This window comes from Plutella xylostella, chromosome 10 (assembly GCF_932276165.1).
Source record: "Plutella xylostella chromosome 10, ilPluXylo3.1, whole genome shotgun sequence".
NCBI lineage: Eukaryota > Metazoa > Arthropoda > Insecta > Lepidoptera > Plutellidae > Plutella > Plutella xylostella.
In genome coordinates this window covers 11131066-11148411 of record NC_063990.1, presented here as the reverse complement: position 1 = coordinate 11148411, position 17346 = coordinate 11131066, and the positions used below count along the sequence as shown (strand labels likewise).

The 17346-nt window shown below is 32.3% G+C and overlaps 1 protein-coding gene across 1 annotated transcript; it reads left to right on the top strand.

The window, feature by feature from the left end:
• The first annotated feature begins 1662 nt into the window (after window positions 1–1662).
• Window positions 1663–10824, top strand: LOC119691117. The gene is made up of 5 exons (XM_048623782.1): window positions 1663–4596; window positions 5068–7303; window positions 7436–7521; window positions 10455–10586; window positions 10798–10824. Exons 2-5 carry the CDS (start codon window positions 5797–5799, stop codon window positions 10822–10824), a joined length of 1752 nt encoding a protein of 583 aa, XP_048479739.1. The 5' UTR covers window positions 1663–4596; window positions 5068–5796.
• Window positions 10825–17346: the final 6522 nt, after the last annotated feature.

The following is a 17346-nucleotide window of genomic DNA, read 5'->3' as shown; positions in this document are numbered from 1 at the left end:
AAAACATTAATTTACGCTGTTCCAATTTCAAACAAAACCAACAAAACGCGGGAAACTCAACAAAAGATTTTTAATATGGACGGCTACGAAGGTTTTTCCTGCTACGGGCTACGGCGTAGCGGGCTACGACCCGTAGCCATTGTTTCCAAAACGGCTAGGCTTGAGCTCAACAGAATCTTTCCATTACCCTAGTCTGAAAAAGAGGGGGCTTCTAAATTTTACGTGTGTTCAATTGTTTCTTTTTGTGGTGGCTTTGAAACAAGTGACCCGTTTTTAATTCGTATCAGTGTGTTTGATAGAAATTTTGATCAACTGTTTTTAACTATGTTTCATAGTGTTCATATAAAAAGTTAAGTCTCATAAAAATTGTTTTATCTTTTAAAAAAATTGTACAATAGATGTTTCTGACTAACAATATAACTATTGCTACAAGAAATTATCTCATCAAGTCTGCAATGTGTATCAACACTATTTGATACATAAAACATTGGTATTCAAGTTCATTGTGATGTCATCAAGTACACATACACAGTTAAATATAAACCTACCTAATACTGTACATAATACTTGCATACTCAGTCAAATATGTTGTAAAAATGCTATCGGTTAAAAATGCTTATCATCCAGAGCTAATGTAATAAGTAACAGCAATAACTTCCATTTACAGTCAAAAGATTGCTGTAGGTAATCGTTTATAAACCGATAGAATACTTCTCAATTGGAGGAAAGATAGAGTAATTACGCGTCCATCCAAGTGGGTACAATTGGATTTGGTCCAATAAAGTTGGAAACATTAAATTCGAGTAAGTAGGTTTGTTTGCTCGTAGTTTCGTAAGCTCACGTTTTGCATCTCGGCTAGAAGTTGTCCTTTGAATACGAATTTGTCGGAATATTACATTGAATCAATTGCTAGTTCGGCGAGTAAACATTAGCTTCAATACGCTACGCCCGGGAAAGTTTTACGTGATTGGCATTTGTTTTTTGGTATCGACCATCTTGTTTTGAAACTTAAATAAAAGGTTGGCTTTTGTGTGATTTCATACTACTTACTACATAAATTAATACGTAATTTTGCATGAAAAGATAAATATGAATAGAAATTACAATTACTTTCCCTAAATACACATTAATGATGTTACATAACAGTGCATTAATGCTGCAAACATAGGTAGGTACGTCTAGTAAATATCTTAGTAAATATATCTTCAGGCTAACAAGAGCGCAAGTGCATCAGACCAGATAATATCACTTTCTCTGATACACATCATTTCCATGGCTATATTACCCGTCTACTTAGGTACTACATTCAAAGTCATTATGTATTTTACATTGTAGGCAGTCAGCGAATAAATTTTCACGCTAATATTGTAGGTAGGGTGACTAAGTGACTATAAGAAAAACTGGAACATGCAAGTACCTTATTAAATTTTTCGCAACCTTGGAAAATCTACTTTGTCCTGAACAATTTAGCTTTATATTGTATTATTACGTGAGAAGTTTATACATTTAAATATTCCGCAATGCATGTTAGGAATTGAAATGTATTCACGCGAATCACATAACCTTTTTGAATGCCAAAGTCATGGTTAAAACTGTAATGGCTAAATAGGCACTTCTGAAACCTGAAGCACGAAATAGTGTGTGTACCTAATCTTTTGTGAGTAGTGTAATATTGGGCATTCTAGATCACTCTCAGTCGCTTCGCTCCTTCGCTCGCTTCGCTCGCCGTGATCCAGAATGCCCAATCGGTTTTACGTTCGATATCTAATAATTGTCTCTTCCGTTGACTTACTAAATGATCTTATTCATATACAGGGTGCTTTTAACTTTACATTACTTTGAATATGTATTTAACTTTACTATGAAACAGCTCTTTTATTTTTCCTGATTTCAGAGTTGGTTCCCATAATTAAAGTTATACAAGTATGACCTATGTACATTCACCTGCCAACGGGGTGACCACTAATAAACAAGCATTCTGTATTTAACATAACTAAATACACTGGGTTACATTACTGCCTTATTTCCAACAGCAAATATATGGTTATAGGGCACCATGATGATGCTAGTATTAAAAATATACCAAAATTACTCACCAATATAAATTTTTATTCACGCCGCAACACACATCACATAACACACATTTTTTTTTTTTTTTTATTTTTTTTAGGTAGGGGGAAAATCCATCATGGACACCTGGGAAGTGAAGACCCAGGTAGTGCCGGACTCTTACCGGCTAAAAACCCCCTACCGATATTTGGGAGGTGCTTAGACTATCAAACTAAGCCAGACCTCAGGAGTTTCGGGAGGTGCTTAGACTGTCAAACTAAACCAGACCTCAGGATTTTCGGGAGGTGTTTAGACTGTCAAACTAAACCAGACCTCAGGATTTTCGGGAGGTGCTTAGACTATCAAACTAAGCCAGACCTCAGGAGTTTCGGAAGGTGCTTAGACTATCAAACTAAGCCAGACCTCGGGATTTTCGGGAGGTGCTTAGACTATCAAACTAAGCCAGACCTCGGGATTTTCGGGAGGTGTTTAGACTGTCAAACTAAACCAGACCTCAGGATTTTCGGGAGGTGCTTAGACTATCAAACTAAGCCAGACCTCAGGAGTTTCGGGAGGTGCTTAGACTATCAAACTAAGCCAGACCTCGGGATTTTCGGGAGGTGCTTAGACTATCAAACTAAGCCAGACCTCAGGAGTTTCGGGAGGTGCTTAGACTATCAAACTAAGCCAGACCTCGGGATTTTCGGGAGGTGCTTAGACTATCAAACTAAGCCGGACCTCAGGAGTCACCACATGACGTGTCGCGGATCGCGGTCATATGTTAATTAACAACTTCACTGTGGTATTCGTGGGTGGTTGTAGTGAACTCGCTCCACTAAAAGATAAACTTTGTTATAATATATTTATAATCTACTTTAAAATACGATGAACCTGTAATGCAAACAATGCAATAAACCTGTATTTTTTATATATAAATTAAAGATTTCTACATTAATTCTTAATTTGAACAGTATAGAAGCTATTTATTTTTATTTGAATTTATATATTAAACTAATCATAGCAAAACTTTAGGAACAGGGAGAAAAGTATGTACCTTCACGAGAAAGGTACCCATTTCACTACCTAGACTAAATAAAAAATACATCTAGTAGTTTTGTATCAATGTAAAAAGTATTTTAACACAGAGATAAACTGGATTATGATAATAATAGCTTCACATAGTAGCGCACTGACTGGAACATTGCCCTGCATTGCAATATAATGTAGTGCTTGCATTTTGTTGATGTGCTATTCTGGTCAGAATTACAATCTTGTTTCGGAAATACAACGAAGTTTTTTATGCAGCAATTTGAATCGTACAATTTCAGAAGAGATAAATCATACTAGTAGTAGATACCTCGTTTTATCTCAAATAAACTATTATGCATGTTATAAGCTGTGGACAGTAATCTCCGAAGGGGTACTCAGAGGTGACTCGCAAGCGACCCACCCGTTTTTTCGGTGTACATTTGTATACTCAAATGATAGGTCGCGAGCAGTATCGCAGTTTTAGAATGTGTACAATGTACTTAGAGTACACATCTCTAGGATCTACATGTGCACTGCATTGTGCAGGTGTCCTCACGATGTTTTCCTTCACCGTAGTACCACTTTTTATCAGTGAACTTAAATTCATTAATTGAAAAGATTGAATTTGGTTCGGGCGTGTGCCCGGATTCGAACCACAACCTCTAGAATGAGAGGCATAGAGCTAATCCGTTATGCTACCATAGGTCAAATACACTGTACTGGCACATAATCAGAAATAGGTAAGTACATCATTTTTATTACAAACATGATTATTTTATAAAATTAATTATATCCAATCACAAGCAAATCCAAATGAACTACTAGTGTTGACTAAATATCGTATTACAATTTAAAAGAAACTTAATCAGAGTCATCATTTCATTTCCCATAATTTTGGTAAAATGCTAACTTGCAGTATACATGATCAACTTTTCTTTGTGTGAGTGAAAATAATCATATCGATCGATTGATTTAAATTTGACGGAAATCAAAAGAAAAATTATATTTCATCAGCGAAGTGCACAGTGATCGGTGCTCGACGTCTTCCCTCTCCATTACCTACCAGTTACGAGAAAAAATGTACGTAAGTTATATTTTCATAATCTCTGATTTTTACCATTGACGCAAAAAGTGGGTGATATGTGTTTGAAACCGCTGTCTGTCTGTCACATCGGTCAACAAATTTTAGTACGTTTATTTTTATTCAAGTCAAGAAGTTCAAAAGTTTTTGAGACTTTTAGCGTTGAATTTCGGGTTCTAACGTGGTTAGCCTATTATTATGATCTACCAATAAGTACTCAAGATTTGATTGAATGTAAACACGATGTCTCTTCTTTATTGCAGGTCTGACGGTGAGGGATTTTATTCTTCCGAGGAAGAACTGCCACGGCGTCGTCCCGTGAAGCCTGCAGCGCTGAGCGCCGCGCCGAGCACGTCTACTGCTCCCGCCCCAACTCCATCCGGCTCAAGGAAGCGGAAGACTAAAGCTTCCGAATCCGCTTCCGAAAGTAGAGCAGCGTAAGTACGAACAATAATTGTTCTACTAAATAATAAACAGTAAAAGTAGTACCTAATCATATTCTTATTTATTTGTTTGGTGCCACCCTAAATGGGATTGACACTGTCAAATTTAATTCTTACGACACATGAATTAAAAACAGTACAACGTCCAAAATAAATAATTCAGCGAGGCCACACTGTACTAGTAGGATTTACATACTAGCTGTTGTCCCCAAGCTATAAAAAGTTTTCCGTACATATCCCGATAAACTTATTAACGTTCTGTTATATTAAATTATGTATCACTTATGTTATGAGCGTTAACACGTTCGTGCAAATTTTGTCTGAACCCGATCAATTGTTTAGCGTGATGGAGTAACAGACACATTCCAAAGTACCTAAGTACCTAAGTAGGTACTTAGTATATTATTATTGTATACACTAATTGACGACTTGTAAGTAATGATATTACTTTTATATTCTTTACAGAATCAATAAGGGCAAACAAAAAATTGACCTGGCGACATACAATCGTCGCAAAGCAACTGTGGCGGCGCTGTTCGGTGGGTCGGATGACGAGGCGGAGGCTGCAGCGGCACTGAACAACCCGATTCAAGAGCTGGAGAGCAGCTTAACCCGAAAAGTTGGGGATGGGTCGTTGCGGCGAACCGCAAAATTAGACGGAAGCCTGTTCTGCGAACTTCGTGTTTACGAAGTTCGCGATATTAAAAACATATCCCCACGGGACCGGTGGACCAAAGCGTACACCAGTCTTAAGTATCAATTCGATTATGATAGTCCGGAATGGACTAACATAATTGATTTTATTCGGGTTGCGAAGACCCGATTTACACAGGAGCCAATATACTATCCGAATAAGAAGTAAATCTTAGTTGGATAGTATATGTTTCAGAAAATCGAATTAAAGTTAATCGTCTTTAAAAATAAAAACTACAAAATATGTTTAAATTATTAAATATTGTTCGTTGCTAATTTATTTAATTTAAATATTAATTAAATTTTACCTTACATATTTTACAGATACCTAATATTTTTTATCGATGATTAACTTTATTTAGGCTTTCTGAAACCGGCACCTAACTAGGTTATAGCGGTATACCAAATACCTTATTTTTAACTACTTTATCTTACTGAAAATATATAATAAAATATAATATAACTTAATAAGTAAAGTGTTAATTATTGACTTATTCAACAATGGTTAACCCCAGTAAAAATATTTTCTGCTCAGTGTGCGAACAATTAGTAAAAAGTAAAGCCTTTTCAGCTCACTTAAAAAGCATAGCTCATAAAAATAATACCCGAGTTGAAGCGGAGGAGTGTATAGAAAAAATTAATTCAGCATTTCGTTCACGAATTGCTTCGTATCGAGTGTACGATTCCCGCAGAACCAAACATCCCGCCCCCGTGCCCGCAGCCCGCCCCGGGCGTGCGCAAGCGCAGGTGTGTGCTCCTGAAAGCCACCCTGTAATGCCGGCACCGTTTTTGCGTGTCATCGCTGGTAAAGTTCAGCGACTATTGAATGCGGCTCTTGCTACGCATCAAAGTGTTAAAATTAACTTTGAACTATTTGCAAATTTTTATCTACCTAAAAATGATACTTCCGAGGTTAAGTCTTTTGCCACTGAAAATAGGTGCATCCACAGCAATTATGATTTCAAAACTATATTCAATGAGATGTGCGACGTAATTCTAAAAAAAGTTGACGAGTTCCAGGAACGCGATAGTGGGTGGTCATTGCTTGATACACTTTATTTAGAGGTAAATATTAATAAATATATTCCTCTTCGTGCGTCTGGCTTTATTGATCTACCAAAAAGCATAAAAAGTAAGAAAGCTTGCATCAATGTGAACAATAATGATAGTTTTTGTTTTCTTTGGTGCATAATGGCAGCTCTTTTTCCGGCGAAATGTAACGCAAACCGAACAAAATCATATCCACATTTTTGTACCGTTCTAAATACGCATGGAATGACATTTCCAGTCAGCTTTACCGACATAAAATTATTTGAAAAAAATAATAAAATTAGTGTCAACGTTTATGGGTTAAAAAAATGTAATGTTGTTGGCCCGCTATACAAGTCAAGTGCCCGCCAAGCGGTTCACGTAAATCTTTTATTGCTTGAAAATAAGAATACGTTACATTATTGTTTAATAAAAGATTTGAATAAACTCTTACGTTCGCAATTAACCAAACACCATGGAAAAGTTTACTTTTGCGATGAGTGTTTGATATGTTTTGATTCCGAGGAACGATTGACCTTGCATAGTTGTGGAGGCGTCGCGACAGTTCTGCCGACTGAAGGCGCAATACTCGAGTTTAAGCACTACGAACGCTTACAAAAAATGCCTTTTGTTATTTATGCTGATTTTGAAACTTTGTTGGAGCCGTGTTCAACAATACCAGATTCGAATCATACACAAATTACTCACAAGCATATACCGAGTGCTTTTTCTTATTACATAACTTGTTCATACGATAATAATTTCAATAAATTAATGTTTTATCGCGGTAAAGATTGTGTCGATATGTTTATAAGTTTTCTTCAAAATGATATAACAGAAATTTATAAAGTCCTCTCTAGACCTATAGCACTTGTAATGACTGACACGGATCAATTAAATTTTGATACGTCACATCAATGCTGTATATGTGAGAAACCGTTAGTAGAAGACCGAGTGAGGGATCACTGTCACTTAACAGGTAAATACAGAGGAGCAGCGCATTCGTATTGTAATTTGCGCTACAAACTCCCTAAATTTATTCCTGTATTTTTTCACAATCTGTCTGGGTACGATAGCCACTTGTTTATACGACATTTGGGATCTATTCCAGGTAAAATTAAGGTTATAGCAAGAAACAAGGAAAACTACATATCGTTTACTAAAATATTTCAAATGACAGATTCAGAAAATATTGCTGTGAGATTTGTTGATTCCTTTAGCTTTTTGCCTTCTAGTTTGGACAAGCTTTCAAACACTTTAGCTGATAAACAGTTTAAGCATTTAAATCAAATTTGTAAAAATAAATCCGAGTTCAATCTTCTTAGACGAAAAGGTGTCTATCCCTACGATTATATGACCACGTGGTCAGCCTATGATGAGACAAAACTTCCACCGCAAGAATTATTTTTCAATAAGTTAAACAATTCATCGTTATCAATCGATGACTATAAACATGCAAAAAATATATGGTGCACATTTAATATAAATAATTTAGGAGAATATACAGATTTATATGTAAAGACAGACGTGTTGTTATTAGCAGACGTTTTTGAAAATTTTCGCACAACATGTATAAAAAATTATAAGTTAGATCCGGCTTTTTATTTGACTTCACCAAGCTATAGTTTTGACGCTATGCTTTTAAAAACACGAGTTAATTTGGAGCTCATCCATGACTTAGAAATTATTAGGATGCTTCAAAGTGGTATTCGTGGTGGTGTGTGTTTGTGTACAACCAGACACGCTAAAGCTAATAATAAGTATCAACATAGTTATGACCCAAAACTTCCATCAAACTTTTTAGTTTACCTTGATTGTAATAACCTATACGGATATGCAATGTGCCAAAGTTTACCTCACTCAGGATTCAAAATGTTAAGTAAATTTGAAATAGATGGATTGAACATATTAGATATAGCAGATGATGCCGCATATGGATATATTTTGGAGGTTGATTTAGAATATCCAGATTATCTCCATGACTCTCACAATGATTTGCCCTTTTGTGCACAAAAGTTTGCACCACCGGGTTCAGTGTCAAAAAAATTAATTCCAAATTTATATGATAAATTTCATTACGTGATTCATTACATACACTTGAAAAATTGTATTAAACATGGTTTAGTACTGAAAAAAATCCATAAAGTAATTAAATTTAAACAAGGGGCATATCTTAAGGACTATATGGATCTAAATACTAATCTTAGACAAAAAGCTAAATCTTCTTTTGAACAAGATTTATTTAAGCTCCTTAACAATAGCATTTTCGGAAAGACTTTAGAAGATACCGAAAGAAGAATTGACATCAAGTTAGTTACTAAATGGTCGGATAACTGCAATAAAACAAAAAAAAACTACACCGCGGATAGATTAATATCAAGACCTAATTTTAAAAATTGCACTATATTTACAGAAAATTTTGTAGCTGTTCAAATGAAACCAGAGAGAGTTATATTAGATAAACCAATTTATATTGGGTTTTCGGTGTTGGAAATATCTAAAAGTCATTTATACACTTTTCATTATTCTATTTTGAAACCATTTTACGGTGAAAGACTAAGATTGTGTTATACCGATACAGATAGTCTTCTTTACTCGATTAAAACGGACGACTTTTATTCAGATGTAAAATATAATTTTCTAGAATATTTTGACACCAGTAATTATTCAATTGATAATACTTACAATGTACCACAGTTAAATAAAAAAGTTCCTGGATTATTTAAAGATGAACTAGGAGGAAAAATCCTTTCAGAATTTGTTGGATTACGTTCGAAACTGTATTGTATTAAGACTGAGGACGCTGAAATAAAGAAAGCAAAAGGCGCTAAGAAATGCGTGGTAAAAGATTTATGTCTAAATGATTATAATAATGTTTTGCTTGGTAAAATACAATTGCGAAAAAAACAAATACTTTTTAAATCATTGAAGCATCAAATTTTTACTCAAGAAGTAAAAAAAATTGTGTTGTCCCATGATGATGATAAAAAATTTATTCTAAAAGATAAAATATCTACATTGTCTTGGGGACATTATTCCATTATTTGAATTATCGAGAATGACTGGTATATTGATATCACATTATGTTCATCCAAATAGTATTACTATCATCACTTGTCTGTCAGAAAGCGCTGATTTTTATCCACAACTTCAGTTTCGAAATGAAAATGAATCATTATTTATGTGTTATTCTGAGTGGCAAAATATTTATAAATCAATTAAAGAGAAACAACTATGTAACAATAAACAGTATTTTAATTTTCCCTTTTATACTTTTCTACACTGTGATAAACGTTGTTCAGATGAATTTGTAATTTTACTGGTAGATGCTTTAAAATTGTTTGCGCACTGTGTAGACGCGAGACTTAAGATGTTACACTATGAACGCATAAAAGCATATAAATTTATTTTGAAGATTGAATGTATTTTTGAAAAATGTTATATACCGATAGAAAATATTTCTAGTGTTTTATATTATTATGCTGATAGTTTATCTCTTGTGGAAATGGAACTTGTGACACTGTGTATTGATTATTTCACTAAATGCTATTTACGTTTTCAATTGTAGGTACGTATGTAATACTAACCAATAAGATAAGTAAGTAGTATAAGTTAAAGCTAAGGTAAAGTTATTTTTACCTTATAATATAATAAATAAAGTTAATATTTAATATGATTGTGTTTAATTTACACCATGAGTTCATGATGATGTATGGAACGTACGGAAAATAGGATAAAAATCAAGAATATTTCTTATTATACATATACGAATAAGAAAATATTAGGTAGATAGTTAATAAAAAAATACATTTAAATCGTACATAAATTTTGTGCTGAGATTAAAGTGTTTCAACATGATATCTGCTGATGTCAATGTAATTTCTAAGAATCCCACACATTAGTAATATTTCAATTGAAACAGTGTACATAAATTCCTTAGTGATGCACATTCCATTACATGACCAAATAATCATTAAGCTAATATTCTCCTTTCCTTGCGGTTGTGTAGAAAAACAAACAGAAAAATATGTCTTCAGATGAGGTGAGTCAGTTATCTATACTACAGTAACACAGTATGTTCTCTACATATATCTTAATACCTATTTAATTTATTTATGTTTTTGTTCCAGATTTCTCTAGTGAATTATATTGCAACCAAAAATCTTGGAAATCCCAAATATGTAGTGAAAATGGAAATATGTAAAATTGTACAAACATCAAACATAGCTGAAGTGAAAACAGTAATAAAAACACAATATTTGGTAAATGAAGATTACGATACTATATTGGAGTTTGCTGTAAAATTAATAAATCAAATTGGAACAAAACTTGGAGAAAATGCTGACCAGCACGCATCTTGAGTGAAATAAGGTGAGTAGCTATTTACAATAGTAAATATTCTTTCTTTTGTTTATTTTTAAGGTGTCTTATAAATTCTGTATAAAAATTAATATCTAGTATTTCCTTTTTCAGGTACAGGACATAGTCGTTGAACAATGAACATTCCTTTGTGCATTTGAAATGTTATTAAAATTAAGTTCGTATAGTAAATAAATCTGTATTATGTTTGGGCTTTGTTAGGGATTATGTTATAATAAACTAAATATTTAATTACTTACATACTTATTTAGAGCACCACATACTGTACTACATATGGCACTGTGCATTGAAAGAAATTAACCTTGATGTTTAAATGATAAAATATTAGGTACCTAAGTACTTTACTTGTGTATGAACTTATTAAAAATTAATAAAATAAAAAACCAAAATTACATAATTTTTGCTTTTATTTTTCATAATCCTTAAATCTAGTTAAACAATAAATAGTATAAAGTCATTTTAAAAAAAAACAATCATATTATTTTCTATAAACCATTTCCTTAAAGAAATTACATTTTTTAGAGCACAATATTTTTTATGATAGGCACAGTTATAGTTTACAGTACTATTCAAAAATGAATTATATAAAGTAGTAAAATTTGGACACCCTTTTTCTCCTAGTTCGATTATATTACAATTACTACATATTTCCTCCATCCATCTAATCTTTTCTAATCCTTTAACAAGAATGTTCCGGTGTTTCTCTAAAAAAGGTTTAATGTACTTTTTAAATTCTTCATATACGATATAGCCTTCATTCCAATATATGCCTCGATTTCGTTGAATCCAAGAAACTTGTTTTTTTTCTTCACTATACAAATCATTATAAGTAAATGGTGGTTTCAAAAGAAACACCTGAGTATGTTCGGAAGTTGCAAAAGCAAATTCCTTTAGAATGAATCGGTTCCTCAAGTCTTTAAAGCCTTGCATGTCCACAATAAGGCAATCACTATTCATGATATTTTCTTGACAATGTTCGAAAGTGGTTTGTATTCGATTATACTATCATTTAGTATGAAACAATATGCAGATGTATTATCAGGTAGCTCTTTTTCACTTTCCAATTCAATGCGTACGTCAACAGGTCCACTTTTTAATGTTTCGTTTTGTCTACAGCAATCAATTACAAATAAAGGAGCGTGAATCTTAAATTCTTGAAAACTAAGTAAGGGTTCAGATCGATGGCCGTAGTACGACTGTTGAAACTTTGAATATTCTTCATATAATAAAGAATACTTATCTTCTTCAAAGGATACATTCAGATTTTCATACGGAAAATATGTTGAATTCAAGAATACTTTAACATTACGTAAATTGCAATGATCGAACTTGGAAGCATCTTTTTTTTTATTGTTTTTTCGGTTTGTTTGCAAACCAATAACTACGTAACGAGGTTTTTCAATTTGTGACGATGATTTTATTGACCAAGTGTGTTTAGTAGTTTTAGGAAGCAAAGGATACTCATATATGTCCCAATTTCGAAATACCAATTTGATAGCTTTATCTTTCTCTAAAATCTTAAGAAGGTTTATTCTTTCACGGTCTGATACTTTGATATGTGGAACCCTCCAAACAATATTGGTAATAGTGATATCGTCGATAAAGTCTTCAGCGCCAACTTTCAAAGAATTTAAATTTGTATTACTTCTTAATAATATTAGTTCATGTTTACAGTTCATAATAATTTTTTTATAATCCTCTGCAAATCCTAGAATTTTATTGAGTGGAATGGAAACAGCAAAGCTTTTAACACTAATGTCATTAGACCCATTAATGTCCCAACCCCAAGCTTTTGACATTTCAGACTCATTTTTATTCATTGATAAAATGGATTTAATCGTTGTTGATATTCCAACATTCTTAGTCTTATCAATTTCAACACCATTGAGTTCATAGCGTATATCTTGAAATAGGAAGAGTAATGCATTGTTAGTTAATTTAACAGGCTCAATTAATTCACTGGTATCCTTCTTGTAAACATTAACGGTGCCTTCTAAGTAAAGTGTGCTAGCCGAGGGTAAAATATACAAATCCTGTTGGTTAATCGGTATTCGAATTTCATCATTCCGGTTAAAACTGGTTACATATGGTTTATACGAGTGCATCTGATAACTTTCAATACTGTTGTCTAAAACATAAGACTCCGATACGTCTAAGATGTTCATTTTAACAGCTTTATTAATTTTAAAAATCTGATATTTTCTTTTGTTAATTTTATTTTATTTTTAGATCTTATCTTCTTAACGCCACAATTACTACTAGATTGTTTTTGAACAATTGGTTTGGTTTTATGGAAGTTAATCATTTTTTCTTTAAATGCAAATACAATTGAATTTCTTCTTTACGTAAATTTACCAAATTATCATTTGAATCCAATATTTTTATGTTTACACTGTTAATACAACCTTGATTAACAGGAAAATAAATTATATTTCTAGGTATTTCAATTATTCTGAAACCAGGTGGGACATTTGGTGCAAACTCATAAAGTATGTGACTTGGTTTACCGTTTACATATGAACCACTAACAATATCACATTCGACTCTTATGATGGTTGTTGGTAAAATGCTTATAGGTAAATGAGACTCGTGATGTTTATATGCCTCGAGTGTTATTTTATCGAAACCGAGGATATTACCAATTGAATTCTCTTTTTCAAAGTGAATATCTTTTGAACAATAGATTTTTGTGCTAAGAGTATTATTATTGCATACCAATTGAAATGAAGTATCTTTTACGTGCGATTCCAAAAAATTGCTGATATCTTCAAGTTCATATGAACCTTCAGGTATTTCAATAACTTCATCTCCAATATAAAATTTATTATTTTTGTGATCTACATTTGGTATAGAGTTGAATGTAGAAAAGTAAAGTAATCCACATTCATATTCTGCGTTTAGTTGCAAAGGTGGTGTGTAATTAGTTGTCAGAATAGATTCACACCCTGTTACCGATAGAGTGAAAGACATATTGGAAATGACACTGTCAGCCAATTTATTCTCTTTTATATGCATGCTTTTTCCAAAAATATTTTAAAAACATTATACTTAAATGTCCGCAATTTGTTGTTTCAAATGACTGATATCTATTATAGTTATAGTAAATATCCAAACCATTTAAATAATTTGTGAGCTCCAATGGAGGCTTCAGATTACCGAAACTGTCAAAGTATTCGCAGTAATTACCTATTTTAGCATAGGCTACCCAATGAGTTCCTTCGTTTTGAGAGCTATCTAAGTTAACAATAGCACACTCAAATTTATTTGGTTTTTTTGGTAATTCATCTCTCATGAAAACACCTCTAAAATAAGGTATATTACGAGTAAATTCAATTATATCTATATTAGTTAAAGGTCGCTTGGGTAGCCCTTTTATTAGTTTTTTGAAGAATGTATACATAACCCACTCCCTTTCTTATGCGAATAGGGTTTAATGTATAATCCCTTACCAATGGCAATAGCTTCCATCACTTTATTGTGTCGCTCAGATTCCATAAATTTTTTCTTTGAATCTTTATAATCGTTAACAGCTTTAGCTATACCTGAAGCTCCACCAGCAATTGCGCCAAGTGCTGATAATCCAGCAAAAATTGGTATAAGTGGTAGAATTCCTCCAGTTTTAGGGACTGGTATTAAGCGAGGTAAATAGAGTTTCTTATCTCCCGAAATAATTTTTTTTGCTGTTAGATATGCAATTTTTATTGCATCCTTATTGCTCTTTGGTTTAAATTTTTTCAAATGTCTACCAATTTTCGCGACTGCTGACTTGAATTTTTTTAAACCTGCACCCGCTTTTACCTTACTTTTCATTATATTTTTTACAAGCCACGATGATATTTTCTCTCCTTTACTTGCATGTTTTGATTGCATTCTTCTTTTTGCCATTTTTATTAATTCTAAGTCTGCGTTGTGTCTACTTTGTAAATCGGAATAATTTGAGTATGCTATATCATGACTTTTGCACGCCTCATCTAGCCCGTTAATACCGCGATCACCTCTTAAAAGGCGCTCTTGTAGTCTGGTTCCTGGACCACAATAATTATAACCAGGTAAATGTAGTTCAAATGGTAAATTATTAATTAAATTATTAACAAGACCTCTTCCTTTCATAGCAAAATAAGTAATAATAAAATGTATTATTGGTTTCAATTTATATGTATGCTTATGATAGATGTAATTGTTTAAACAATATTTTTTTTATTAATCCATGAATTGTCTTTTTCACCAAGACCTAACCATTTTACGTATAATTTATTTCCACATTTTTTTATAATTTTTTCAATTAAGTATATATCAGGATACATAGTTTTCTGTAATTCTTGTTCATAGAAACAACCTAACACTTTATTTTGTCTTTGATCTTCTAACAAATATGTAACGGGCATGGTATTATTAACTTTTATAACTTTAAAAATCTCGGTAGACCAATTGGGAAAGTAACCTTTGTTAAATATACTTTTGTATTTACTTATACGAACATTATCGCCAAGTTTAAATTTATTTTCATTTTTTAAGCTTTTTTTTCTGGATTTCAAAATGTTATCCATGACTTCTCTTTCATTGGAAGTATTAACTTCCGATGGCTTAAATTTGGTTATGCGATGAATATTATTATTGTATGAATGAATAACAGTTTCTATTGGTTTTCCAACCCACTTATAATTCCCGATGTAACTAAAATGTTTATAAAGTTTACCTTTAAGTGTTCTTATTAATCTTTCAACAATAGATGCCTTTTTTGTTGAATATGTTGAGTAATGATTTATACCGTTAGATTCACAAAGTCTTTTAAAAACTGAATTGTAAAATTCCGTTCCAAGATCAGTTTGTAAATTTTTAGGTACACGTCCACTTTGAAGGATATTTTGAAAAGCTTTCGCTACATCTAATTGATTTTTGGATTTCAATGCAACCACCCACGCAAACTTAGAAAAAGCATCAATAATGACTAAAATAAATTTATAACCTTTGTTCACTTTATAGTATTTATGTATATCAATTAAATCACCTTGCCATAAATCATCAATTCCCTTTAAAACAACATGTCGACGATCAAAATTTTTTCTTGCTGTTTTATGAATTTCATCCACGATTGTTTTTTTAATCATTGTTGAATCTTACTTATAACAACTTTTAAGAGTATTTTAATTTTATGCAATTCTGATTGAATTTCTTCGTGTTTTGAGTTATATCGTTCAAATATTTCATCTACATACTGCTTATTTACCGCTTCGTCCTCAGATGTAGGAGTCCTTAGTCCTATTAATTTCGATGATTGAATATCAAATGAACCGTCCTCAGATTTCATTAAAAAAATATTTGTATCAATCGTTTTAGTCTGTCTGTGCACATGATGCCCGAATTTATCTATTGTCATTTTGAGAACCACCGCAATCAAATATTTTCTGCCATCTAATATCATTTTTGGGATATATTAATTTATATACCCAGTTTCACGGAGTTCTTCAATTATGGCTATAATTTCATTATTAACTCCTGTGTTACCAGCGTCTTGCGATGCTATTAGCAATTTAAGTCTTTCAACTAATTCGTTAGGGTCATCCCAGTATACCAAATCAACACTATTTTTCATTTTTTTCAACATTGGTTCATGTAATCCCGCTCCCTTTGCCTCTATATTTTTTTGTAGTGTAAATAGCGGTTTGATTATTTGTAAATATTTTTTACCTTTATTGCTTTTTATAGGTTTAGATGGGCTGTAATCTCTACGATGGGCGTTAGTCTCTAACAGCATGACTTTGTATATTTTCTTATCATTTTCGGTTACTAGATTGAGGTTAGGTACTTTTTTAAATAAAAGTTCATTTAAACCATCGGTTCTTTTATATGCTTGTCCTGATAGCGTGACTGTTTCTGGAGAAACGGAAACTTTCACAGAACCCATCATACATTTACCTTGTTCTTTTCTTATGCCAAATGGGATATCTTGAAACATTTCTGAAGACATTGACCATGACGAAGATTCCCGAGGGGAGCTGATTGATTGAAAGGTATTATTTGAAAAATCACTTTTAGTGCATTCTGATTCTGAGTCATCATCATTATTACGATCATCATCTGAATCGTTAGTTGTTTGGTCATCATACTTTTTATCAAATCTTGAATTTTCCATATCGATGTTATTTTTGATATAAATGTCATCTTTTATAAAAGAACTTTCCGTATTATTTGCAATTTTATTTAAAGGTGAAGTTATTGGTTTAAAAACAGATTCTATAATATTATCATTCTCTGATTTTAACTCCTTTATGAATTTAACTTTCTTCTTAACAGCTTCTGCAGATTTAACAATCTGTTCTTTTAATGATTTTTCCATAGCTATACTATTACCATTGGAGACTAGTATTCAACACCATAAATAAATGTTAAATAAGATTATTGATATGTGAATTATTATTATATATTATGTTGGATGTAATCAAACAAAACAAATGTATCAAAATTCATTCTGTATCGACCATGATTTTTGTCGCAATCTTTATTTATTACTAAATAATTATATGGTTTACTCCATATTTGAGTACACATCTCTCTAAATTGCGACCAATTCATATCGGTATTAACATGTTCATCATAAACGTGCTTTAGATTTACGTCATCTTGTCTAAATAAAATAATAAG